Source organism: Hypanus sabinus, chromosome 18, assembly GCF_030144855.1.
Source record: "Hypanus sabinus isolate sHypSab1 chromosome 18, sHypSab1.hap1, whole genome shotgun sequence".
NCBI lineage: Eukaryota > Metazoa > Chordata > Chondrichthyes > Myliobatiformes > Dasyatidae > Hypanus > Hypanus sabinus.
In genome coordinates, this window is record NC_082723.1 from 16,532,740 (window position 1) to 16,558,787 (window position 26,048).

General features: G+C 42.7%; 1 protein-coding gene across 1 annotated transcript in view; it reads right to left on the reverse strand.

The window, feature by feature from the left end:
- LOC132407358 (hemicentin-1-like) overlaps window positions 1–26,048 on the reverse strand; it is a 460,355-nt gene that overhangs the window by 102,054 nt on the left and 332,253 nt on the right. The window contains exons 55-62 of the mRNA XM_059993728.1: window positions 24,323–24,436; window positions 14,448–14,635; window positions 12,362–12,458; window positions 11,474–11,635; window positions 9,555–9,668; window positions 8,116–8,318; window positions 5,750–5,831; window positions 2,005–2,136 (exon numbers count right to left, since the gene is read on the reverse strand). Coding sequence (XP_059849711.1) covers window positions 2,005–2,136; window positions 5,750–5,831; window positions 8,116–8,318; window positions 9,555–9,668; window positions 11,474–11,635; window positions 12,362–12,458; window positions 14,448–14,635; window positions 24,323–24,436 — 1,092 coding nt within the window. The remainder of the gene's footprint in view (window positions 1–2,004; window positions 2,137–5,749; window positions 5,832–8,115; window positions 8,319–9,554; window positions 9,669–11,473; window positions 11,636–12,361; window positions 12,459–14,447; window positions 14,636–24,322; window positions 24,437–26,048) is intronic.

Below are 26,048 nucleotides of genomic sequence, written 5' to 3' on the forward strand. Positions count from 1 at the left end.
AATCTACTCTGAGCTGATGATTTTTAATCCACACCTATTCCATCTCAACTGATCAGCAATATTTTCCAAGACTTTCTTTTCATCTATCAATCTTGTTTCCTCTTCAGTGCAGCCAGGTCATTTATCGGCAGGTCCAGGTCAGGTATCGTGGCCATTCCCTGCAGTTGCACGTTCCAACTTCACCAATCACAAACAAGAGATTCTAACCAATCCCGCTTCGCCGAGCACCTATGCTCCAGAAAAAGCGGGATCTCCCAGTGGCCACCTGTTTTAATTCCATTTCCCATTCCCATTCCAATATGTCCATCCATGCGCTCCACCACACTTAGGTTGGAGGAGCAACACCTTATATTGTATTTGAGTAGCCTCCAACCTGATTGCATGAACATCGATTTCTCAAACTTCTGGTAATGCCCCCAACCCCCCCAACTTCACCATTCCCCTTCCCCTTTTCCCTCTTTCACCTTATCTCCTTGCCCGCCCATCACCTCCCTCTGGAGCCCCTCCTCCCTTTTTCTTCCTTCAATGACCTTCTGTCTCTTTCACTAATCAACTTCCCAGCTCTTTACTTCACCCCTCCCCCTCCAGGTTTCACCGATCACCTTGTGTTTCTCTCTGCCCTCCCCCCTCATTTTAAATCTTCTCCTCAGCTTTTTATCTCCAGTCCTGCCGAAGGGTCTCGGCCCAAAACGTCGACTGCACTTTTTTTTCCTTAGATGCTGCCTGACCTGCTGAGTTCCTCCAGCATTTTGTGTGTGTTGCCCACATTGTGAGCACCCTGTCAGTGGTCAGCACGTTCAGAACGAAGCGGTTTCTGGCCCCATTCCAGAAAGGCCCAGGCCAACCCTCCGGTGCGGTAGTGAGGTGATACTACACTGGAAGTAGTTTTGCCTTTGGCTGAAATATCAAATCCACCTGCTTTCGCAGCTTAACAGAGGATCATCACATAGTTCTCTTACATCAAAAGTACAAGACACGGTGACATACACTACAGTGCAAAAGTCTCAGGCAAAAAATATTCTTTATATAGAGCTGGGTACCTAAGACTTTTATATAGTGATATACTTGTCAACGTGGAGTGGAAAGTCTTTGTAAATCTGGCAGGAGCAAAGAATGTTGGGAATAGCGAGGGTGGACAGGTGGCAGAGGAGGAGTGCCAGGGTTGGGGGGTGGCGTGGGTGCAGACACCAGGCAAGGTCATTTGATTCTGAACAATTGGTTTATTGATCATTACAGAATTTTCACTCTGGTGCTTCTTACTCCCTCGTCTCTCCCTGCCCCTTTCCCACTCTCCGTCCACAATAGAGACCCATATCAGAATCAGATTTTTCATCATTGACATGTGGCAGGAAATTTGTGTTTTTTTTTGCTGCAGCAGTACAGGGCAATACATAAAATTACTACAGGACTGTACAAAAGTCTTGGCCACCCTAGCGCGGGTGTGTGTGTGTGTGTGTGTGTGTGTGTGTGTGTGTGTGCACTTGACAGAACTACTACGGTGTCAGTGACCCAGATTCAATTCCGCCACTGTCTATAAGGAATTTGTACGTTCTCCCCGTGACCACGCAGGTTTCCTCTGCGTGCTCTAGTTTCCTCCCACATTCCAAAGGGTTAGTAGGCTAATTGGTAATTGGGCAGTGTGGGCTCATTCGGCTGAAAGGACTGGTTACCGTACTGCATATCTAAGTAAATAACAGCGAGGGACCTATTCCATGTTTCAGACAGTATCTTTAACTCAGTATTTCTAAAAAAAAGTCCTCTGACCATCATTTCAGTGCTGCTTATGGAAGCTGTTTTGCTCGTTGATTATCTTCAATGGTTCAGTGGTTCCATTAATGTCAGAGTATATACAGTACACAACCTGAAATTTTTACGCTTCACAGACATCCTCGTTTCCTAAATTTTAAACTTTTTCGAACTTCAAATTTCACCGGCTTCAGAGAGCTTTCTTGAAAGAATATTATTTTAAGTCTTGCCTCCGACAATTATCTTGTTCAGTCTTACCTACTGAATCCCCATCTTTCAGCCACGTGATGGTGGGTGGTGGAATTCCCGAGGCATGGCATGAAAGTACAAGGGCATTGCCAGCCGTCTGAATAACAACCTCCTGCAGGGGCTCTTCAAATGCTGGCGGGGCTGAAATAAGGGAAAAGAATAAATAATGGGTGAATAAGTGGTAACTTAAATACTTCCAGGAAAATCAGACAAATAATTTGAATCTTCTTTCCATTTTCACAATTTTATTGCAACCTTGGCAACTCGCTACTCTTGTATGTCTTTCCTTTGTTTTTTTTAATAAACTGTATTACAACCTGATTTTTTTCAAATTGAATATTTTAAGGTGAAATTGTTTGGTTTTGAATGGTGGTCAAGTATGAGGTAAAGCTAAAAACACTGCAAGTGATGTCATGGTTTCTGTTGTATTGCTAGCCAGGCAGAACCCTCTGGAGGAGGAGGGGTGTGAGTGAGCTGGTACTCTGGGGCAGCACGGTAGTGTAGTGGTTAGCACAACGCTTTACAGTACCAGTGACCCAGGTTCAATCCCCGCCGCTGCCTGTAAGGAGTTTGTATGTTTTCCCCAGACCGCGTGGGTTTCCTCCCACAGTCCAAAGATGTACTGGTTGGTAGGTTAATCAGTCATTGTAAATTGTTCCATGATTAGGTTAGGGTTAAATCAGGGATTGTTGGTCAGCAAGGCTCGAAGGGCTGGAAAGGCCTATTCCGCAATGTATCTCAATAATAAGATCAACCCTGGCTGATTGGCAGATTACTAACCCTGGAAGGCAGATTACTATCTAAATGGAGTCAAGTTAGGAAAAGGGTTCGTACAACGAGATCTAGGTGTTCTTGTACATCAGTCAATGAAAGCAAGCATGCAGGTACAGCAGGCAGTGAAGAAAGCTAATGGCATGCTGGCCTTTATAACAAGAGGAATTGAGTATAGGAGTAAAGAGGTCCTTCTGCAGCTGTACAGGGCCCTGGTGAGACCACACCTGGAGTATTGTGTGCAGTTTTGGTCTCCAAATTTGAGGAAGGACATTCTTGCTATTGAGGGAGTGCAGCGTAGGTTCACGAGATTGATTCCCAGAATGGTGGGACTGTCATATATTGAAAGACTGGAGCGACTGGGCTTGTATACACTGGAATTTAGAAGGATGAGCGGTGATCTGATTGAAACATATAAGATTATTAAGGGATTGGACACACTGGAGGCAGGAAGCATGTTCCCGCTGATGGGTGAGTCCAGAACTAGAGGCCACAGTTTAAGAATAAGGGGTAGGCCATTTAGAACTGAGATGTAGAAAAACTTTTTCACCCAGAGAGTGGTGGATATGTGGAATGCTCTGCCCCAGAAGGGACAGAAGTGGAGGCCAAATCTCTGGATGCATTCAAGAGAGAGTTAGATAGAGCTCTTATAGATAGCAGGGTCAAGGGATAAGGGGAGAGGGCAGGAACGGGGTACTGATTGTGTATGATCAGCCGTGATCACAGTGAATGGCGGTGCTGGCTAGAAGGGCTGAATGGCCTACTCCTGCACCTATTGTCTATTGATTCTCTGCATCTTCAGACAGCATCTGCCCTGGTTTGTAAGGAAAGGGGCCACTCCCACTCCTCTAGCAAAAGGAAAATGTACAACAGAAGGTGCTAAATAAAACTGGGAAAGTGGGCAATTATAACACATGGCTGACTTAAAACGGGTGAAAGCAGGGCAACTGCTGCACCATGTTTTAGCACTTGAGTAATCCTATATTTCAATGCAAGGACTGGTTACCTTTCCGTGGGGCACAGGAAGGAAAAGGGGACAGACAAGCTGCAGGATGATGCAGATCAGGAAGCTCGGGGGTAAAACAAAAGACCAGAAATGCTGGAATCTGGAGCAACAGGCAAAAAGCTGGAGGAAGGTAGTGGGTCTGGCAGCATCAGAGAAGTGGACAGTCGATATTTTGGGCTGAGACCCTACAGAGTCCAGATGAAGGATCACAACCTGAAACTTTTTCAACCTGAAATGTTGATTTTTATTTCCTTCCGTAGATGCAGCCTGATCTGCTGAACTCCTCTGGATTCTTGATTTTAAGCTCAATGTCCAGAACCAAGGGAGGTAGCTCAGTGAATTCTGGCAGGCTCTTCGGAAAGGGAAACAGAAGAGTTCCAGATCTGGAGGGGCTTTAATTTGAGAATTGGAAGAATACTCTACTGCAAATGGGCCAGACAATTAAACATTCTGGGAAGCCATCTTCATCCTTTCCATACAATGCCATCTGCATCAGCCCAGCTGGAAAGCCCAGATGATATCCCTTCTCAGCCCTAGTTTAAATGCCATTAGGGCATCATGGTGTTCCAGGGAAACACGTGCAAAATCCTGTAGGAATTCAGCAGGTCAGGCAGCATCTATGGAAAGAAGTAAAGAGTTGACGTTTCAGGTGGAGTCCCTTCATTCTTTTCCATAGGTGCTGCCTGACCTGCTGAGCTCCTCTGGCATTTTGTGTGTGTTGCTATGGAACAGATCTCATCAGTCATATTATGTATGTTTTGCTGAAAGAAGTGGGGGTAGGGAAGCCCGAAATAAATGAACTCAATAACTTTGCATAGTCAATTGAAAACCTCTTCCAAATTGCTCTAGGTTATCCCGGTCTGTCTGTCTAGCAAGGTAGTAATTACTTCCTAGTTACTTGATAATCTAAAACAGCTTGGAGGGGTCACTTAACGCCGATGAGGAAAGTACAGAAAATCCCAGAAACACTCAGCAGACCAGTCCACATCTGTGAAGAGCAAGCAAGAGCTAACATTTCAGGCTGATGACTTATAGAACAGGGGCAAAGAAAGATGGACAGTTTGGCAAAAGGTAGAGAGCAGAGGAAATTAAATGGGAAAGATGTCGACAGTATTAGACAAGGGGTGGGTCAAGAAGAGGTGGAATCACCCAAGGATTATTGGCTGTTTTCGGGCTAATGAGACCCTTCATTAGGACTAATGGCACGAGTTCCCATCACTATTCAGCAGTTGTCTCAAGACGGAGAAGGCATGGAAGGTTATAGGGAGGGAGGAGGAATATTGTGAGTGGCAGAGTAGGAATGAATGGCCTACTTCAGTTTTTATTTTTATCCATTGTCAAATGAGCAAAGTCTAAGCTTGCTGAGACCAGAGAGGAGAACATTTTAACAGCTCATACTCTACCCCACTCTTGGTTAGTCAGGTTACTGCCTGTTACAGCACTAGCGAGTGAAGCAGCAATGGAGATACTCCACCTCTCTGTGTAGAAGGATTCTTCATTGCTGTTTCCGTAACCATTTTGTTTTACTCGTCTGGGTTGTTAACCCTGAGCTGAACCCCTGAACCTGGTGGACCAATGGACATTCTTAGTCTGGCTTCTACCCTTTGACCTGTTTGGCATGAGTCAAGAGCCAAGAGCCAAAGCACAAAATCCTGACTCCAGTCAACAAAGCTCTCCGGGTCATTGAGGCTCGCAAGCTTCCAAACCATGACAAGGTTGTGGTCCTCTTGGAGGTTTTGATTAGTAGGGCAAGAGTGGCAACAACCCCATCTCTTAACAGACAGAAGCAACAACAACAACAAATTTGGTCTGTTTTCTTATCCTCTTAAATGCTTAATCCACCTTGTTGTGGTCCTACTCATTGCGTTCGGTCTCCTGAAGTAAAGAGGCAGCCACCCAAAATCTTAGTTAAAGATACTTAAGTACAATACACAGAGCCATCGGTTGTTTGACAGTCAACGTGCTGCCTGTCCTTACAGTGCACGTTCAGCTTGAAGCTCCTTTTCATATGTCCAGCCAAGTTGGTGACTTTACACATGTATTGTCCAGAATCGGTAACCTGAAACCAGAAAAAGTTAGCTGAAGATTGTAAGTGTAAATGGTCCTATAAACGAGCAAGATGAACATTCAGTCACAGTCCTAACAGAAGAATTCAGAAATCTGAAACATAGAAACAAAATCACAACCCACTTGGTACTTGGTCTTCCAGAATTCATTCCAGGAAAGGAAGGGTGATCAGGCATATGATGTGCTGGGTGACTCAGTCCAAGAGCTACAAGGTAAGGACAAACTCCAAGGCAGAGTACAAAGTAAATGGCAGGATACTTGGTAGTGTGAAGGAGCAGAGGGATCTGGGGTTACATGTCCACAGATCCCTGAAAGTTGCCTCACAGGTAGATAGGGTAGTTAAGAAAGCTTATGGGGTGTTAGCTTTCATAAGTCGAGGGGTAGAGTTTAAGAGACGCGATGTAATGATGCAGCTCTATAAAACTCTAGTTAGGCCACACTTGGAGTACTGTGTCCAGTTCTGGTTGCTTCAGTATAGGAAGGATGTGGAAGCATTGGAAAGGGTACAGAGGAGATTTACCAGAATGCTGCCTGGTTTAGAGAGTATGGATTATGATCAGAAATTAAGGGAGCTAGGGCTTTACTCTTTGGAGAGAAGGAGTATGAGAGGAGACATGATAGAGGTGTACAAGATATTAAGAGGAATAGACAGAGTGGACAGCTAGTGCCTCTTCCCCAGGGCACTATTGCTCAGTACAAGAGGACATGGCTTTAAGGTAAGGGGAGGAAAGTTCAAGGTGGATATTAGAGGAAGGTTTTTCACTCAGAGAGTGGTTGGTGCGTGGAACGCACTACCTGAGTCGGTGGTGGAGGCAGATACACTAGTGAAGTTTAAGAGACTACTAGACAGGTATATGGAGGAATTTAAGGTAGGGGGTTATATGGGAGGCAGGGTTTGAGGGTTGGCACAACATTGTGGGCTGAAGGGCTTGTACTGTGCTGTACTGTTCTATGTTCTTTGTAATGTTGGAGCTCTATGAACCTCCAGTTAGACCAGTTAGAGTATTGTATTCAGTTCTGGTTGCCTCATTACCGGAAGGATGCGAAAGCTTCAGAGAAGGTGCAGAGATGATTTACCAAAATGCCGTCTGGATCTAAGAAAAAAGCCTTATGTGGAAATATTGAGCGAGCTAGGACTTGTCTCTTTGGAGTGAGGGAGGATGAGAGGCAACTTGCTAGAGGTGTATAAAATTGTGAGAGTGGACAGCCAGCAGCTTTTTCCCAGGACCAATAGCAGAGGACATATGTTTAAAATGAGTGGAGGAAAGTTGAGGAAGATGCCAAAGGTACAAACTTTTTATACAGTCGTGAAATCTACCAGAGATGGTGGTAGGGGCTGATATAATAGGGACATAAAAAACCTCTTAGATAGGCACATGGATGTAGAAAAATAGAGAGTGGTATAGGAGAGAAAGGTTAGATTAATCTTGGAGTAGATTTATATTGGTTGGTATAGTAACGTTGGCCAAAGGGCTTGTACTGTGCTGTACAGCTAACTCTATGTTCAATGTTCTTAAATGGTGGAATGTTGGAGGTCAGAAAAGTGTCAGTGACCAGCTCATTCCTATATTCTGCCTCACAGTTTAAGAGAGCTTCTCCAAACTTCAACGCATTGACTTTTTCTTTAAAGAGTTAAGATTTGTTGAGGATGGGAAGAGATGCAGTATTGTAGAAAGCAGACACCATGGACCTCTGGAAGTTTTGTTACATTGCGGTAGATGTGGGAGATCAAACAGGAAATCAAAAAGTGGACGGCAATAAGAAATGCTAATGTTTTCTCTGCAACCAATATGGACTTGTGTTTGCAAAGTTACATCCAGTCACGACAATGTTAACCAAAGTGTCAAGGATCAAGGATCAATCTTCTTTGATATATTCAATTATATTTATTAGGAATTTGCTTGGATTCAGGTTCACTTATCACATGCACATCGAAACATACAGTGAAATGTGTCATCTGCATTAACAACCAACACACTCAAGGATGTACCAGGGCCAGCCCACAAGGGCTGTCGACCGTTCCTGCATCATGGTGAGTCATGCTTAGGACGTGCGTGACATGCAACAAGGAACAGCATGTCAATCAAAATAATCAAGTGGGAGGTGACATTACCTGTCATCTTCACATACGATAATACACGCTTTGTTCTAGACATAATATGGATACAGGCCATTTGGCCACTGAGTCAGTGCTGACCATCATGCATCCTTCCACAACGTTTGTATATGAACAGCAGTTAGTTGTAAAATACTGAAATACCGAACACAGAAATTACCTGAACATCCTCAATTTGGAGTACTTGCCCCTCAAAGAGGACGTGGGCACCGTTTCCCAGGGGCAGCTGGTGGTCATTTTTATACCACAGGACTGTAGGAACTGGAACAGCATCTGACTCACATCGGAGGGTGACCGTCTCCCCAACACGTACTGTGATGGCTTCTGAGTAATGGTCACCATTGTGTTTAATGGTGGGCGGGGCTTTAAAGGAAATGTTTAAAAGGCATTGACTAAAAATTATAAGAACACTCTCTGCTAATATAAATAGATGCATCCAAAATTGATTTCAGGTCCTCCCCAAGATCTAATCTTCCCTCTTCTTTACCTACAAGATTAAGTGATTAAGTGTTAATAGATAAGCTGTGTGTGTGTATATGTGTGTATATATTATATATATATATATAGACACACACACACACACACACACACACACACACACACACACACACACACACACACACACACACACACACACACACACACACATGCAGACACACACAATGGATTCTGGTTAATTGGGCCATTGGTTAATCCAGGCAGCCACTTATTTGGGACAACTCTTAAAAAGCAAAAACTAATCAAGAAAATAGTTGGGATTCCCTTCATTTATCTGGGCACTACACTGCTTGGGGCAGGAGACAGTTTCAGAACAGGTTCTAACGAGAGTCAGTTGTGAGCATGTACATAGCCATTAGACACTAGACTATGCTCAGAGTGAATGGGATTTAAATGGCGTCAGTTACATGTGTTTATGCTCAACAAGCAGTGATTTTTGTCACTGGTAGCTGACGAGAAATAAGCAGTAAGGCAATTCAGAACTGTTTTGCTCACTGCAGTTTCAAGTATTCAGGCTTGGAGATGCCAGACCAGCCGGGAGTGACAATGTAACAATTTTACTATTCCAACAAGTCAAGAACTACAAAGAATTTGAAGGTATCAACAATCATGTTGAATGTTACAATGAAACTGAAGATTTGGAGGATGCAGTCATTGATGGAATGTATGAAGGCAGTCCATTATCTACACCAGGTTTCTGTGCTGATTTTGTTCATTGCATACACTGAGTGAATTCCTCCATTGATAACTATTTGGAACTAATACATAGTTTTATAGTATTGCGGTACAAAATTGGTAGTTCTAGTTTGTTCTGTATTTCATTTAAATACATAATTTGTTGCTCAGTTTGTGATTTTTTAATATCTTGTTAACTAATTGGGGCCGCCGCTTAATTGGGCCAAAATGTACAGCTCCCTGTGTGTCCCAATTAACTGGAATCCACTGAAGATACAAATAAACAGTTTATTATACTATATAGTATCTGCACTTTATATAAACTATATCATTTGTAGTATTTTTGTCAGAAAAATGTAGTTTGTTGCTATATTCCTCTGAAAAATCTATTCCTCATATCCCATAGTCATGGGTGCAGAGACCTACTATTTACACGGAGGTGGATATGTTTCTCATCACTGCCTGCTGCATTGGCAGCAACACAGGTGTATTTGCCACCATGTTCAGTCTTTGCTCTGGGAATCTGAAGGATGTGGCCACCTGGAATTGAAATGAGAAGAAAAGATCAGAGACTGTAGCACAGTTGTCCAAGGAAACAAGGAAAACGAGTGTGAAGCAACCCGATCGGTTAAGGTGTGGAATTTGAACTTTGCTCCTTGTGTTAATCAAGAGCTCTTTGTGATTTTCCTCTTACATATTCAGCAATCCTTGTGAATTACTGGACTCCACTTTGAAGCCAATGCATTCTGCTCTCACTTACCTGTTTTCAAAAACTACATTGAAATAAGTCAAATCGGCTTGTCATATCAAAACGTGACTAGTCAGAGAGAAAAATAAAAACATCTTGAACATCTCTTGCTGAGACCGTACCCTGTCACTGTATAGAGGCAGTGGGTCCTCTCTGGAGCTCAGTCAATGTTCATGTCCGAGCCCGAACAGGATTTTCAGAATTTCACAGTGGATGCGACGTAACCAAACTAACCACATCTGTGAGCCAGTGCCCATTAGAGGATCAGCAACTTTAAATTCCTCAGTGCTAACATTTCAGAGGATCTGTCCCGGGTCCAGCGTGGAAGAAAGCACGGCAGCATCTCTACTTCATTAGAAGTTTGCAAAGATTCAGCATGACACCTAAAACTTTGACGAACTTCCACAAATGTGTGGTGGAGAGTATATTGACTGGTTGTATCATGGTCTGGTATAGAAGCACTAATAGAAATCCCTACAAAAAGTAGTGGATAAGGCTCAGTCCATCACGGGTAAAGCCCTTCCCATCACTGAGCGCATCTACATACACGGAGAGTTGTCGCAGGAAAGCGGCATTCATTATCACGGACCCTTCCAACCAGTTCATGCCCTCTTCTCACTATTACCGTCAGGACGGTGGTCCAGGAGCCTCAGGACTCACAACACCAGCTTCAGAAACAGTTATTACCCCTCAACCATCAGAGTCTTGAACCAGAGAGCGGAACTTCACTCAACTTCACTTGCCCGTCACTGAACTGTTCCCACAACCTTTGGACTCACTCTCAAGGTCTCATCTCATGCTCTTAATATTTATTGTTTTTAAAATTATTATTATTATTATATTTGCAGTTTTTTATCTTTTGCATATTGCTTGTTTGTCCATCCATTTGGGTGTCCATCCATTTCACTGATTCTAATGTATTTCTCAGATATACTGTCTATGCTGACAAGAAAAAGAATCTCAGGGTTGCATATAGTGAGATATATTAACTTTGTTAATAAATTTACAAACTGAACTTTGATTGCCGCATCTTCCAGGGAAGTCCACCAAGGGTCAATTGGAACCTGGGATCTCCCTAGCTGCTCAGTGACAGACATTGGATTGAGCCCTGGTCCCTCAGTACGAGTGAATATGACACTCCTCTAGTGTCTGTGTTCCAGCTCACACTTCATTCTCTCTCTGAGTAAGGTTTAGATTTCAGCTAAGTTCAAGTCAAGCTGAAAAAAAAGGGGAATAATGTACAATCTCCAGATTGACTCCACATACCCAAAACGAATAAAGTGTCAACTTGATACACTTGAATAATGCAAGATTGCGTTCTCAGTATCAAGTAAAATAACCAAGTTATATCTACAAATGTTTACATATCAGAAAAGATGATCAAACGAATCACCTATAACTGGTTTGATCTATTTGAGTGTAATAAAGAGATGTAGCCATGTTGCTGGCACTCTCCAGTGAGGAGTTCTTAACAGTGACAAGGTTATTAGGGAATGCTGGACTATGGACAGCACTTTGCAAAATGATACCACTTTAGAGATAAAAGGCTGTTCCCTTTCAGCCACATTCACTCTGACGTTTCTTGTCAACATCTCACCTGGGAGAAAGCCGATGTCACTGCTGACCTCCAGCTGGAGCCCGTCTTTGTACCATGAGACATCTGCCGCTGGAACTCCTCGGGATTCACACGTTAACCAAATGGGATTGTTCACCACAACATTTATATTCTCTGGGTTGGGGCCAAGTACTCTTGGAGGCACTGCTCAAAGAAAGAAGATATGAATCAAGGCTGACTAATCTTAGTCTCTGTGCCAGCACCAGACTCTACATTTCAAGGGATTAACATGATTAGAACTTCCATCATTTCTAAAGCAATTTTCTTTTTCAAAAATGTAAGCACTGGCCCACAGAAAAATGTATTACATTTATTTACTGTTATTAACATTGTGATTTTATCTCACCAATGTGGATAAAGAGTTCATGAGTTCCTGGAAAATATTTTATGGAAAGAGATGGTGAATTAAGTCTTGATCTCGGCCTGAGAAAGATACATGAAGTTCAGAGGAGATACCACCAGTTTGGTATTAATAAAATCAATACAGTCAGGAGGGGAAAAAGATTCTGTAAAGCAGAGATGTGAAAAATATTACCTATCAGACTAAAAGCTTTTCACAAATATTGTGTGCTTCTGGGCCTACTGTATGGGAAAACCCAATTCCCCAAAATGAAGTATTTAATTCAATATTACAGTGTTAAATACACTCCTGGTATTTCTCTAATTTAGCTTTGTGTTGAGGTTCTCCCCTGTGCCTTTGAAACAATATTTTGTGATGGTTTTCTATATTAAAATCACAGCTTTATGTCAATTCCCTGATATTGATAGAATGACCACCCACAAACACCTCCCCCCACCACTACAATGCCACTGAAGACTCAAGTGCTGTGAGATCAGGTTCTCGGATCTTGAAGAGCAGAGGTCACTTACCTCGAACATGGAGGCTGAAAAGCCTCTCTGTGGTTCCAGCTGGGTTTTCAGCGATGCACAGATAGCCACCCGAATCAGATAACTGCACGGAGTCAATCTGCAGCAGAAACATAAAGAAACGTATCAATCAACCCCCATCAGAAGACAACCAAGCCAGAGGATGGAACGGACGTTCCTCCAGAACTAGGCAGTCTCTCACTGGAGTTGATTCCAGCAGGTTGAGTATATTCACTGAAAGAACATACAAATTCAGGAGTGGGCTGCCCAGCCCTTCTAAATTGCTCTGCCATTCAGCAAGACTTCTGAAAATCCAGCTCCAAGGATCCACTCTCCTGCTCAAACCACACCAATTCCTCAGTGTTCAAAAACTTATCGGACTTATTCAGAGGCAGAAAAGCCAGCCCTTTGGAGCAGAGGATCTCAGAAGTTTACAGCGTTGAGTGTAAAACACTTCCTCCAGGCTCAGTTGTGAACAGTGAACAGTTAATCTGAGAGCACAGTCATGGTGCCATAGTGTTGTCCAGTAGTGAAACAGGCCATTTAGCCTGTTTCATCCTTGTCACCGAAACACTATCTACACTAGTCTATCTTCCAGAGTTTGGCCCATATCACTCCAAACAGGGCTTCCCAACCTGGGGTCCATGGACCTCTAGCTTAACGGTATTGGTCCATGGCATAAAAAAGGTTGGAAACCCCTGCTCAAAATCTTTTCCTATTTATCTTTCCATCAACACACGAGGGGTGATTGGTAAGCTCATGGCCTAAGGTAGAAAGAGTCAATTTTAGAAAACCTACCACATTTATTTTTCAACATAGTCCCCTCCTACATTTACACACTTAGTCCAGCGGTCGTGGGGCATACGGATCCTGGACCTCCAGAAAGTGTCCACAGATGGGTGATCGATAAGTTCGTGGCCTAAGGTAGAAGGAGATGAGTTTTATAACTCTTGTTACATGCACATGCAGTTCAACACTCTGAGTGATTATGCAGAAAGTTTGAAGTTAATAACTCATCTCCTTCTACCTTAGGCCACGAACTTATCAATCACCCCGATGAGTTATTAACAAACTTTCTGCATAATCATGGAATTGAACTGCATGTGCATGTAACAAGAGCTGTATAACTCATCTCCTTATACTGTGGGCCACAAACTTATCAATCACCCCGCTGTGGACACTGTCTGGAGGTCCAGGATCTGTATGCTCCACGACCGCTGAAGTAAGTGTGTAAATGTAGGAGGGGACTATGTTGAAAAATAAATGCGCTAGGTTTTCTAAAATAGACTCCTTCTACCCTAGGCCACGAACTTATCAATCACCCCTCGTATCATAACCTGTCCACATGCTAACCTATCTAAATGCTTTTCTAGATATTGTAATTGAATCTGCCTCTACCACTTCCTCTGGCATTTTATTCCATATACACACACCACCGTCTGTGTGAAAAGTTTGCCCCTCATATCCCTTTCAAGTACTTCTCTCCTCACCTAAAAGCTCATGTCCTCAGGTTTTTCCATCTCTTCCCTTGGAAAAAGACTGTAACTCTATCTGTATTTCTCAAAATTTTATAAAGCTTTATAAGGCCATCTCTCAGACGCCTCCACTCCATTGAGAACAATCCCAGCCTATCCAATCTCTTCTTGTAACTAACGCCCTTCATTCCAGGCGACATCTTGGGGAGTCTCTTCTGCACTCTTTCTAGCACTACCATGTCCTTCCTATAGGGTGATGGCAAGAAGTGTGCACAGTATTCCATGTACAGTCTAATATTTTATTGTACATCTGAGAAAATGATATTCCAACTTTATAGTCAAAACTTCTGTCAAATGCTTCTTCACTATCCTATCCATCTATGTTACCACCTTCAGCCCAACATCTCTCTGTACATCAACACTGCAATTAGCTGTTAATATCTTGCCAGTATCAGATGACCCAAAACTCCACTTTTGTAGGTCCATGGTGCTAGGTTCATCACTTTGAGCAAACTGACTCTCGGCATCTATCCAGTCTTTCTTTGGACCTTGTTCTCCTCAGTATAGTGATTTCTCAAAGCAATTAGCTATTCATCTGGTCCGAGAGGTCTCACCTGGAGAATCCTGCCACCATCCAGGAGCTGACGTCTATTATCTGCAGTAATGGGCTGGCCATCTCTGAGCCAGGAGATGGAAGGTTCTGGATTCCCGCTTGTCTCACAGCGCAGTTGAGTTGTTTCATTTAGAATCAGAGCAAGTTCCTCTCCAAACCCTTCTCCTTCGGCATGAATGACGGGAGGGACTTGTGAAGGGAATTAAGAATGTGTGAGAAGAGCTGGTTCTGATTTGTAAAGTACACAGATCACAAATAAGAACATTTAAGGGTGAATGAGACTCACTACATGAAACTGAAGAGAAGGCAGGAGATTGGGTTTGAGAGGGAAATGGATCAGCCATGATGAAATGGTGGAGCAGACTCGATGGGCCAAATAGCCTGATTCTGCTCCTATCTCTTGTGATCTTAAGGTCCAGGATAAATGAAAGTGTGTTGCGGTAGTGTAGCAGTTAGCACGATATTATTACGGCGCGGGGTGTTCCAGAGTTCGGAGTTTAATTCCGGTGCCATCGGTCAGAAGGTTGTATGTTCAGCCTGTGAAAGCATGGGTTTTCTCCGGGTGCTCTGGCTTCTCCCACAGTTCAAAGACACACTGGTTGGTAGGAAGATTGGTCACTGTAAATCGTCCTGTGATCAGGCTAGTGTTAAATTGGGGGTTGCCAGACAGTGTGGCATGTTAGGCCAGATGGGCCTGTTCTGCTCTGTATCTCTAAATAAATATAGTAAATCTTTGATAATCTACCACCTTGGTGTTTTGGTGCAGGGCTGAAAGACAGGGGTGTAAGGAGGAGGCATCTTCACCAATGTCCATTCAAGAGATCCCCCAGTTCTAGACCCCTTCCACCAGGAACGCCCAGTAGCAGGAAAAGTGAGACCTTTGAACCCTGAACCACCTGCAGAATTCCTCTGTGTTGGCCATCCTATCCTCATCCCCCACTTAGATCAGATTTTCCATTCTGGAATAAGTGCTTGAATGCTATATACAGATGTGTTTTTAGTGTCTCCTACCAAGTTTAGAGCAGGCAAATAATTAACACAAATATACAAGGAAAAACAAGCACTTAAGGTGTATGATTACAGTCACTTGGTTGGTAAGCACAAGAGATTCTGCAGATGCTGGAAATCTTGAGCAACACAGATAAAGTACTGGATTAGTTCCCAGTTTATTCTTTCACCACACCAGAAAGATTGAAATCAATCTGTCTCTAGATTGATTTCGAATAGGGGAATTACAATTGATTCAGAGCAATATACATTCGCATGTGTGTGTGTGTGGGGGGGGGGGGAAGAGAGAGAGAGAGAGAGGGTGCATGTATGTGTGTGCGCGTATGTGTTTATGTGTCTGTGTCGGTGCGTGTGTGTGTGTGTGCATGTGCGTGTGTTTGTGCATGCGTGTATAGTATGTGTGTTCACATGGGTGTACATGTGTGTGCGCACATGTGCCAATATTAAATTACTTACACAACAAATACAGACAAAAAGAATCCCAAGTGCATTAAGCAGAACAAAGGTCTGAAGAAAGCTAAAACGTCAGCTTGGGAAGGAGATCAAAATCTGACTCTGAAGAAGTTTCTAGAAGCATTAAGCAATGAGCAGCTTCTTGGAACTTAATCTGAAAATGGACCTATAGCAGAGGGGCCTATCTGAGAGGAAATTGTGCTGATGAAAGGTCCGTGTCACATTATCACTATTTCTCCCTCCAAAGAAACTGCTTGACCATTGAGTATTTCCAGAATTTTCTATTTTATTTTGGATTTTCAATATCTTCAGTATTTTGCTTTTCATGATTGTAGGAAGTGAGGGAAGAAATGCAGTTCGCTCCTTTGGGTTGCTGCTAAATTTCACACAACTAGCTAATTATTTTTGAAGTGCAGCCACTGCTGTGGACAACACAAGTCACACACAGCCTTAGTCCAACAACGTCCATTCAAAGCAAAAAGTGAATGGTTCGTATTCGTACATGGAGTATCATGAGCAGTTATGGCCCCACACCTAAGGAAGGATGTGTTGGCATTGGAGAGGGTCCAGGGAAGTTGTATGACAATTATGCCGTGAATGAAAGGGTTAGTGCCTCAGAAGCATTTGATGGCTCTGGGCCTGTACTCACAGGAATTTGGGGGTATCTCATTGAAACATACCAAATATTGAAAAACCCAGCAACAGTGGACGTGGAGAGGATGTTTTCTATGGTGGGAGAACCCAGCACCAGAGGCCACAGGCTCAGAACAGAAGGATGTCCCTTTAGAACAGGGATGAGGAGGGAGTTCTTTAGGCAGATGGTGGTGAATCTGTGCAATTCATTGCCACAGACAACTGTGGAGGATAATTCATGGGATATATTTAAAGCAAAGGTTGAGAGGTTCTTGATTTATAAGAGCGTTAAAGGATATGGGGAGAAGGCAGGAGAATGGAGTTGTGAGAGAAAATATATCAGCCATGATCAAACGGCAGAGCAGACTTGATGGGCCAAGTGGTCTAAATCTGTTCCTAAGTCTTATACTAGTTGGGAAATCAACCATGCCTAAGACACTGGAGGATTCTCGCAGTGTCTCCTTTAGTTTCATGGAATCACTTGTAGCTGGTACAACAGGCAGAGGGAGCCACAACTGTTCCCCCAAAGTGCAGCTGCCCTGAAGTTCATCTGCAGTCTGTGGCACTGAATATTCAATGCACCTCACTGCCAAAACTCGATCATTTTGTTCTGCAGAGTCGGTGCTCTGAGCTAAAAAAGAAAGAAAAAGTACCGGCAACACAGCACGGCTCTACAGAAAGAGAAACCGAGTTAACAAAGAAGTCACTTCCGATGAAGAAGGACCAGCTCTGTGCTTTCTGCATTTCCCACTGTTACTTCTGATGTCCAGTGCCCGCAGCTTCTCTGACCCCCGCTTGGTGCTGTGGGATTTCAGTACAACTGATCAAGAGGCAAATTGACAGCTGAGCGCTCTTTACCGCAGAACGCTCCCTCAAACTTGCATCGGTCAGCTGACATCGCAGCTCACAGAGCTGGAGATGCAGTGGTATATCAAAGGAGGCAGTTAAATTTGACTTCTGCTACACGTGTCAGGCCTGCAGTGTGTTGATGCATGTGCGGTTTTGGCCACCATAGTCTGTAAAATCCATAATAGGGAAAGCCCCCCCCCCCCTCACCATTGAACACATCTACGAGGAGTGTTGCCATAGGAAAGGAGTATCCATCATTAAGGACCTACACCATCCAGGCCATGCTCTCCTCTCACAGCTGCCATTGCCAGGAGCCTTAGGTCCCGCACCACCAAGTTCAGGGACAGTTATAACCCTACAACCAGCAGGCTCCTAAAACTGTGTAAATAACGTCACTCACCTCAACACTGAACTGATTCCACAACCTATGGATTCACTTTCAAAGACTTTACAGCTCACGTTCTCAATATTATTTATGTGGTAAACTATGTGTATACCTGTCTGGACATGCCCCTCTGCTGACTGCTCCTGTGGCTCCTCCCACAGACCCCTGGATAAAGGTGATTGGAGGCACTGCTCCTCCCTCAGTCTCCAAGATGTCGTGGTCACGTTTGCAGCTAATAGAAGCCTATCATTTGCCTCCCATCTCCGAGAGTTATTGATGGTGCATCAATTTATTTACTTATTTATATGTTATTATTATTTTTGTATTTGCAAAGATCATCTTAGTTTGCACATTGGTTGGTTGTCTTTGTGTGTAATATTTTATCGATTCTATTGTATTTCTTTGTTCTATTGTGAATGCCTGCAAGGATAAAACATGGTGACAGATACAGCATGTATTTTGATAATAAAATTACTTTGAACTTTGACCCCCTGATATTCAGTTGCATTGACTTCGGTGGAATTTAAGTACAATGCCACCAGTTCCCCCAATGATGGCACTGTAACACTTCTCTCTGCTCTGAAGCCAATTCCCAATTCTGGCCTCTGAAGGCTCAAACAGCCCTGCAAATAATTATAACTTAAAGATATGTTCCACACCCTTCAGCTTAAACATCTTAATTTCTCTGCCTCCTGGTTGTGATTGAAGTCAGCATGAATACATTCATGAAATATTCCTGACTCCCGGTGTCCCTGATGAGATTCTGAGATGAATTATAGGCTAATTACTACAAAGCATTATGTCAAATATGTACCATTCTCTTGTCTGTCAGCACCTAACTTCACTAGATAAACAACTTTCTAAACTCATGTGTCAAGCCTGTGAGTTACTTTATCACTCACGATGTAAAATATTTTTTAGTAAGATCCTTTTGGGTTCTTTGGAGTTATGCTGCTTCTTGCTTACTGGCACCTTATTTTTATAAATAAACAAATTATTTCACCTGACCGCATGAATTCTCTACAATGGTACAAATGGTCAACTGAGAATTCACCTCTTTGACTTCTGCAGCAGAGTCAGTACAAAAAGAACCCCGGGCATATTAAGCAAACCGAATGCCAGAAGAACTGGAAGTGTCACCCAGGAAAGAGGAGACTGAAGAAGTGAACAACATTTGACCTGAAGAGGTTTTTAGAAGTGCTGTGAAGAATGAATTAGCAGAGTGAACATGGTTGGGTTGTGTTTTTCTCCAATCTAGGCAATTTACTTGCAAACGTTTTATCACCATGTGAGGTATGCTGCTGATTGCGCTGTGTCCTCTGAATGCTTGGCCTTTATATACTTATCAATCAGCTGATTGATCGACACTTTGGAAACTCAATTGTGACGTGGGGCGGAAATCTCGTCATTTGCGCCATGGCTCTTGCTGAAAGTCTCTACCCATGAAGATCAAGAGGGGCACAAATTCGACTGGGTGGCAGTGAAAGGCGCGGCACAAACGAACTCGCAACATGCAAGAAAATTCCCAGACGTGGTTTCCCATGAGCAACTCTGTAAATAAACACGTAGACCTCGATCCTGTTTATGAACTGATGTGGGTCAAACTCCAGACCACAATGCACGAAGTTGGCCACGCAGCCAATCAGCGACGAGATTTCCTCCCCACATCACAATTGAGCCTCTGGAAATGATACCCAATCAGCTGATTGGAAAGGTAATAAAGGCCCAGCACTCGGAGAACATGCCACAATCAGCAGCACACTGACGATGTCTCCTCATGTGGTGATGAAGCATTTGCAAGTAAATTGCTAAGATCGGAGAACAGTTCAAACCAATCACCTGAGCTACACATTTTCCGAATTATGTCCAGAGTGAACATTTATAACACTTTATGTGGATAAGTAACAAATCAGTTTGTCGGACCTCATGAAATCTCCATAGTGACGCAAATTCTCATCTAAGAATTCACCTCTTCCAATGCAATGATTCATGGCTCTCCTTTGAAACAAACTTTAATACAGAGCCACTTGGACTCTAGAATAAATGTTTATCTTGGATCCGGCCCATATCTCTCACTGACTGAGAGGGGAGCACCACGGCTTTCCTATCAGTCAAGTTGTCCACACTGCCACAGCAGCCAGGAAATTCCTCACACACACTCGGAGTTTCCCGTGTAATTCTGGCAAAGTTATTTCATGGACATGGTAACAAATCTGAGGATTTTCCCAGTCGATGCGATTGGGTTCATGTTAGAATCCGTAACTAAAACAGTCAAGATACAACACAGCTGAGCTATTTTGGCGTTCTGGCTACGTTCACAATCATTAAGGGTGAGGTGAAAGGTGAAATATTTAAGGGGGACCTGAAGGGGAATATCTTCACTCAGAGGGTGCTGAGAGTGTGGAATGAGATGCAAGCAGATGCGAGTTTAATCAAAACACTTAAGAGAAGTTTGGATAGGTAGATGGATGGGAGGGCTATAGATGGCTATGGTCCAGCTGCAGGTCGATGGGACAAGTTACAACGACAGTTTGGTGTGGACTGCATGGGAAGGACTCAGCCCGAAACATCAATTCTTTATTCCTCCCCATAGATCGGGTCTGACCTGCTTGAGTTCCTCCAGCATTTTGTGTGTGCTACTCTGGATTTCCAGCATCAGCAAGATGTCTTGTGTTTACTTTTCAATAAAAGTGTCAAATATTCCACCAAACTTTCCTTCAAAGCTCAAAGTGCATTTATTATCAAAGTATGAATACATTATACAACCTTGAGATTCATCTCCTAACAGCAGCCACGAAAAAAAGAAACCCAAAAAACCCTTTAAAAAAAGAATAGCATTGAACATCCAGTATGCAGGGAGAAAAAAACAAATCATGCAAACAGTAATGGCAAGCAAATAGCATTCTGAACTGGAGTCCACAAAGCGAGTCCGAGACCCATAGTTCAGGGCCGAGCCAAGTAAACCTTGTTGACCCATCCCTCACCTCAGGCTCTGGCACCCTGACCTTTTCAGCCTAGCTTGACGTCCAAACATTGGATTCAGTCTGAACCCCACTGCCTCGATTCGGCCTGTAGCTGACCTTTCCAATTTTGCCCAGTGCACTCCAAGGTGAATGAACCCAATGTCAATCACCGTCCAAAAGTCGGTTTCATTTGCCTTGGTATGCTCTGGGATCTGGACTCTGCCGGCTCGATTCAGCCTGTACTCGACCATTCCTATCAGCACAGCACTTAAATCGGTTCAACCTGGGCTCTTCCTCGCTCTCAGCAACACGCGCACTACCTTGCCTCGGTTTTTCCTCATCAAATTGCCTCCAAGTCCAAAGGGAAGTTACTGACTATCGTTTGCAATGATAGTTTGCCAGAAGAAATAGGGTTAACAAAGATTTTGGTTGTTTTCGTTGTTTTGTTAGCCACCAGCCAGAAGTTCGCCAGCGCCATCTTAAACCAGAAAGTTTATTCCTATTCTTAGATGAGGAATATCGCTTATTCCTCTTCTAATCTTATTATTTATTTATCTCAATGCTATAATTTATTATTTGAATTTTAATCGTGCAGTAGGAATAAAAATAAAGCTGAGAAAACAAAGTGATCCATGAAAATAAGCAACAGGACGAGCGGAGCAGCAGATGCCTTCTACAGCTCCTGACTTACCTAGTGTTACCATTATTGCATTTCATGATGACGAGGCCCTGCTTCCTCACTTGCCTAACTTTACGAGTCTGGTCTCCTGCCAGTTTGGCTTTACAGATGTCTTCAGTTTCCTGGAGTCAGGAGACGCTCTCTCTGCTGCTGTGCTTATTGCAATCTGGAGCTCTTTCAAATACAGCTAGTTTCCAAAGCAGCTACTTGGAAAAGTAGCCGCTTTGAGTCGACATGGATAACTTCGCTCACCTGATTCTGCAGCCTATGGGTCCACTTTCAAGGACAACAATTCATGTTCTCACTATTATTTATTTATTATTTTTATGGGGGGGGTGATTTTGGTATTTGCACAGACTATCATCTTCTGCACATTGGTTGTCAGAGTTTGTGTGTGTAGTTTTTCATTGATTCTATTTTATTTGTTTGTTCCACTGTGAAGGCCCACAAGAAAATGAATTTCAGGGGTGATTATATGTATTGCACGTACTTTGTTAATAAACTTACTTTGAACTTTGAAAGTACTTAACAGTTCAAATGGAAAACCTTCTTGTTTCATAAAGCAGTTCTTTAAGCCCTTGCGCCAAACAGTTTTAACCACTTAGAGGGGTGTTCAAATGAAGCCTAAATTATATAAAAGCAATACTAATCAAAGTCTCAGGACTAGTAAAATTCTTAATTCATACCCAATTCAACTTTTTTCATGAAAGAGCAATATTTTGTGAGTTTTGTTAAAGTTGCCCCCAAAGATTACAATAAGCTTTACTCAGTATTGTTTGAGGATAAATTTTAAAAGAAAAACCAATCATTCATCCTGACTAACCTTCACACCCTTTCCGAAGATTCAGAGATATGAAGTACGTTTTCTATCAAAATATATATTCAGTACACAACCCTGAGATTCATATTCCTGCAGACAGCCACAAAACAAAGAAACACCTTGGAACCCCATTCAAAGAAAACATCACATGCCCAACGCACGAAAAAGAACAAGTTGCACAAATGAGTGAAAAACACAGAATATAAAACATCAGAGTCATTGAAGTTTTGCTCACTTCAATTTAGCACACTCTTACTGAACTTCTTTATGTCACGGTTCTTTGGCTTTTCAATAAAAAGACACAGTCTAGGAAAAACTTAACTATTAGATTAATTTTGCATTTAATAGAGCAAAAATCTGTGCCCTAGAGGCCGAATGTTACTCTGTCAGGGGTTTTAAATGCTGTCAATTGAGGTCGGAGTTGAGGAAATAGGAAGGCAAACCACGGGAGGAGAAATTACAATCTGAATAATAAATTATTGTGTTCAGACAAAGCAAAAGATAAAGTTAATAGAGGAATAGGAATGAGAGAAGATTTGATGGAATGAGTTTAAAATTTTAATGAAAGATGTGTTGTTTTCAATGATTTCAAGTTAATGAGCTAAAACCTGAAATTTTCACATTTAACATGTTGTAAAATGTATGTTTATTATTATGGTGAGAATGCTGAAATTTAAAAAGTCTATTCCTTTTGGATCGACCTGCAGTCTACAGTATCTGGTCTGCAGCAAGGCATTTGCTCACTGACTCATTTACTGGTTCACTGAATTTAATCAGTCTGAGTAATGTTACCTAGCTCAGCATCTAGAAAGCTCAGCCAGCCAGCAGTGCGCATTGCATCAGACACGACGCCTGGCAAACTGCTGATAAAAGGAACAAACCGAGGACACTGGAAATCAGAAATGAAAGAGAAATCCATTAACCACACAGACAGCAGAGTATACAAAGGGAATAGAAGTTAAAAAAAAAGCACAACTGAGGCAGCAAAGAGGAACAACGAAGTTAAATTATCAAAGAACTTAAAATTATTTGATGAAATATATTACACATGCATCAAGTAAAATGGAAGGCTGGGTAGCAATCAAAACTAGAAGAAAGCCACCCAGAGAACGACAACTGGCTATTGCAGGGCGTGGTTTAAGTAAACGGAAGGTAGAAGAGCACAGTGCAGACCCTTCAGCCCACGATGTTGTGGCCACCTTTTAACCTACTCAAAGATCAATCTGACCCTTTCCTCCCGCATATGCCATCCATAGGCACCGTGGTGGCATCGTTGATAGTGCAATGATATTGCAGCTCGGGGTGTCAGAGTTGGGAGTTCAATTCCGGTACCATCAGGAAGGAGTCTCTGTACATCCCACCCATGGAATGCGTGGGTTTCCTCCCTGTGCTCCGGTTTCCTCCCACGGTCCAAAGATGTACTGGTCAGTAGGTTAATTGGTCATTGTAAATTGTCCTGTGAATAGATTAGGGTTAAATCAAGGTTGTTGGGGGTTACTGGGGTGGTGCAGCTTGAAGAACAGGAAGACCTTACTCCATGCTGTATTGCTAAATAAATATTAAAATAAAATTTTCCATCATCCATGTGCCTATCTCAGAGTGTCTTACATGTCCCTAATGTATTTGCTTCCACCACAACGGCAGCGTGTTCCATGTATCTACCACTCTCTGCATGCAAAATGCCCCCCATACTTTCCTCCAATCATCATAAGATTATCCTCTCTTGTATTAGTCATTTATGCCCAGGGAAAAATAGCATCGACACATTCCCGGGGAAGGTGGAAAAATATATGAGCACCGAGAGAATAGAGGGTTATGATAAGAACAGATGAAGGAACAGTGGTGATCAAGTAGGGCACGGTTGGGCCAAATAGCCTATGCAGAATGCACTACACAGTTATCTGCCTTAGCGTAACCCTTCATCCTCACGGGAGAACGAGTGAAAATCAAAGTAGTAGGAGCATGGAATGGAGCAGCCTAAATTAATTTGAATTGGTCACTTGAAGGCCGCACTTGAACATCCATCACTCAATTCTACTGCAGATTTTCCAGGAGAACTTCAGGTGTTTTACATTTGAATACTCACCCAGAACGACGAGCTCATAGTGGAGCTGGTCCTCTCCAACTTCATTGACAGCTTGGCAGGTATACCTCCCAGCATCATCAACACGCATCCTGGGGATCTGCAGAATATGGCTTCCTACAAAGGGGTCAAAATCCAACAAGAAACAATTTTGACTGACCTTGCCTCTTACTTTATCCTTACTGAATTTTTTTTTAAACATTTCATGGCTCTGAAGTAGTTAACTGAATTTTTTTTCAGTGAATAGGCAGTTAGTGACAAAACAGGACCTCTGTGAATCATATTAAGGAATAGTTCAAAAGGGAATACTTGGTGATCCATCACAAGCTACTGCTGTCTTAGTTTTCACCACTGATTTCTTCTGAGGGCTATTAATTGTTGCTTTAATGTTTCTGACTGATGCTTTCCCTCTGTGATAAATTTACACAGGGTCTAATCTCAGAAGGCTAGCTTTATCCAATGAAAGCCCAGACTTCTGGAATTTTTCACAGTAACACGGCTAGTGGAAGCTTTTCAGTTGCCTTTCTTGCACTACAGCGTGTCATCAAGTGATTGACCGGTTACCTTCCGAAGGGGCGAGAGCTCGATTACAGGGAAGTGGTTCGCAAACCTTCTCTACACTCCCTTCTCAACGCTGGAGGCACATTCTGTGTTTATGTTGTCACTGGTGCCAAAACTGAAAGTCCTTGTGTTAATCCATAAAGCTTGTACTTACAACAAGCTTTTACTGGAACAAGACATCTCAAGGTATGACTTGCTAGAACAGGGGCTGACCTCAAGTTTATGGAGATAAGTTCAAGGGATGCCAGCTTTGATGTCCCACAAAATAAATTGCAAGAGTTAATGATGGCATTCCAAGGCGTCAGAATTTCATCTTAACGAGCATAAGAAGGTTATTAAATTCTTGAACATGGCAGCCAAGTTTTCCAGTGAGGAACTCAACAACCTGCAATTTACTTTCCAGCTGGAGTCACCAGAAAACAAATGGGATTGAGAACCCTGGCTGATTGTCATCTCATGCGTGACCAGAGCATTGAGGGAAGCTGCAGTACACCTTTCCCACCTCGTTACAATTACACAATAAATGGTAGCTAACTCACTATCTAACTTTAGACTTACTAGACTAACACAGGAGCTCACTACATCTACTGGATAAGGAATCCAATCTTTGCTGAACAGTGAAGCAGTATAATACATCAAAATCATGATGATTTGTACAGGTAAAATAATGTTCCCCTATTTGCAAGAGTAACAGTCTCTCTTTCATTTGTAACTCTAATGTTGGTGCAACAATTGAGAATTTCTCAAGTGCCATTATTCCTTCAACAGATGTTTGGTGATTTAGAGTGACAATTGTTCCATGAGAGAATTTGTCGTAAATTCTTTGCTGTGTGGCCTGCAGCTGACAGTTATCCTATTTTATAGATCTGTTTGGAAATCCTGTAGAATTGTGACCACACCTCCTGTCAATCGATAAGATGGGACATATTACAGCCGGGTGCAGAATAACAATACTTAAGAATGTAAAATGCAAAGTGATGACTTAAAGAGGTCTTTAACACCCCAGTTTCTTCTGTTAAGTGCTTGAAATGACAGCCTTGTATCCTAATGCATGAGCCATGTACTCAGAAGATCCATAATAAACACAGAACATTGGAATGCTCTGGCAATCCGATCGACTAAAGAAAGATAAATTGATTTGTAACTACCTTAATAGCTTAATGGCCTA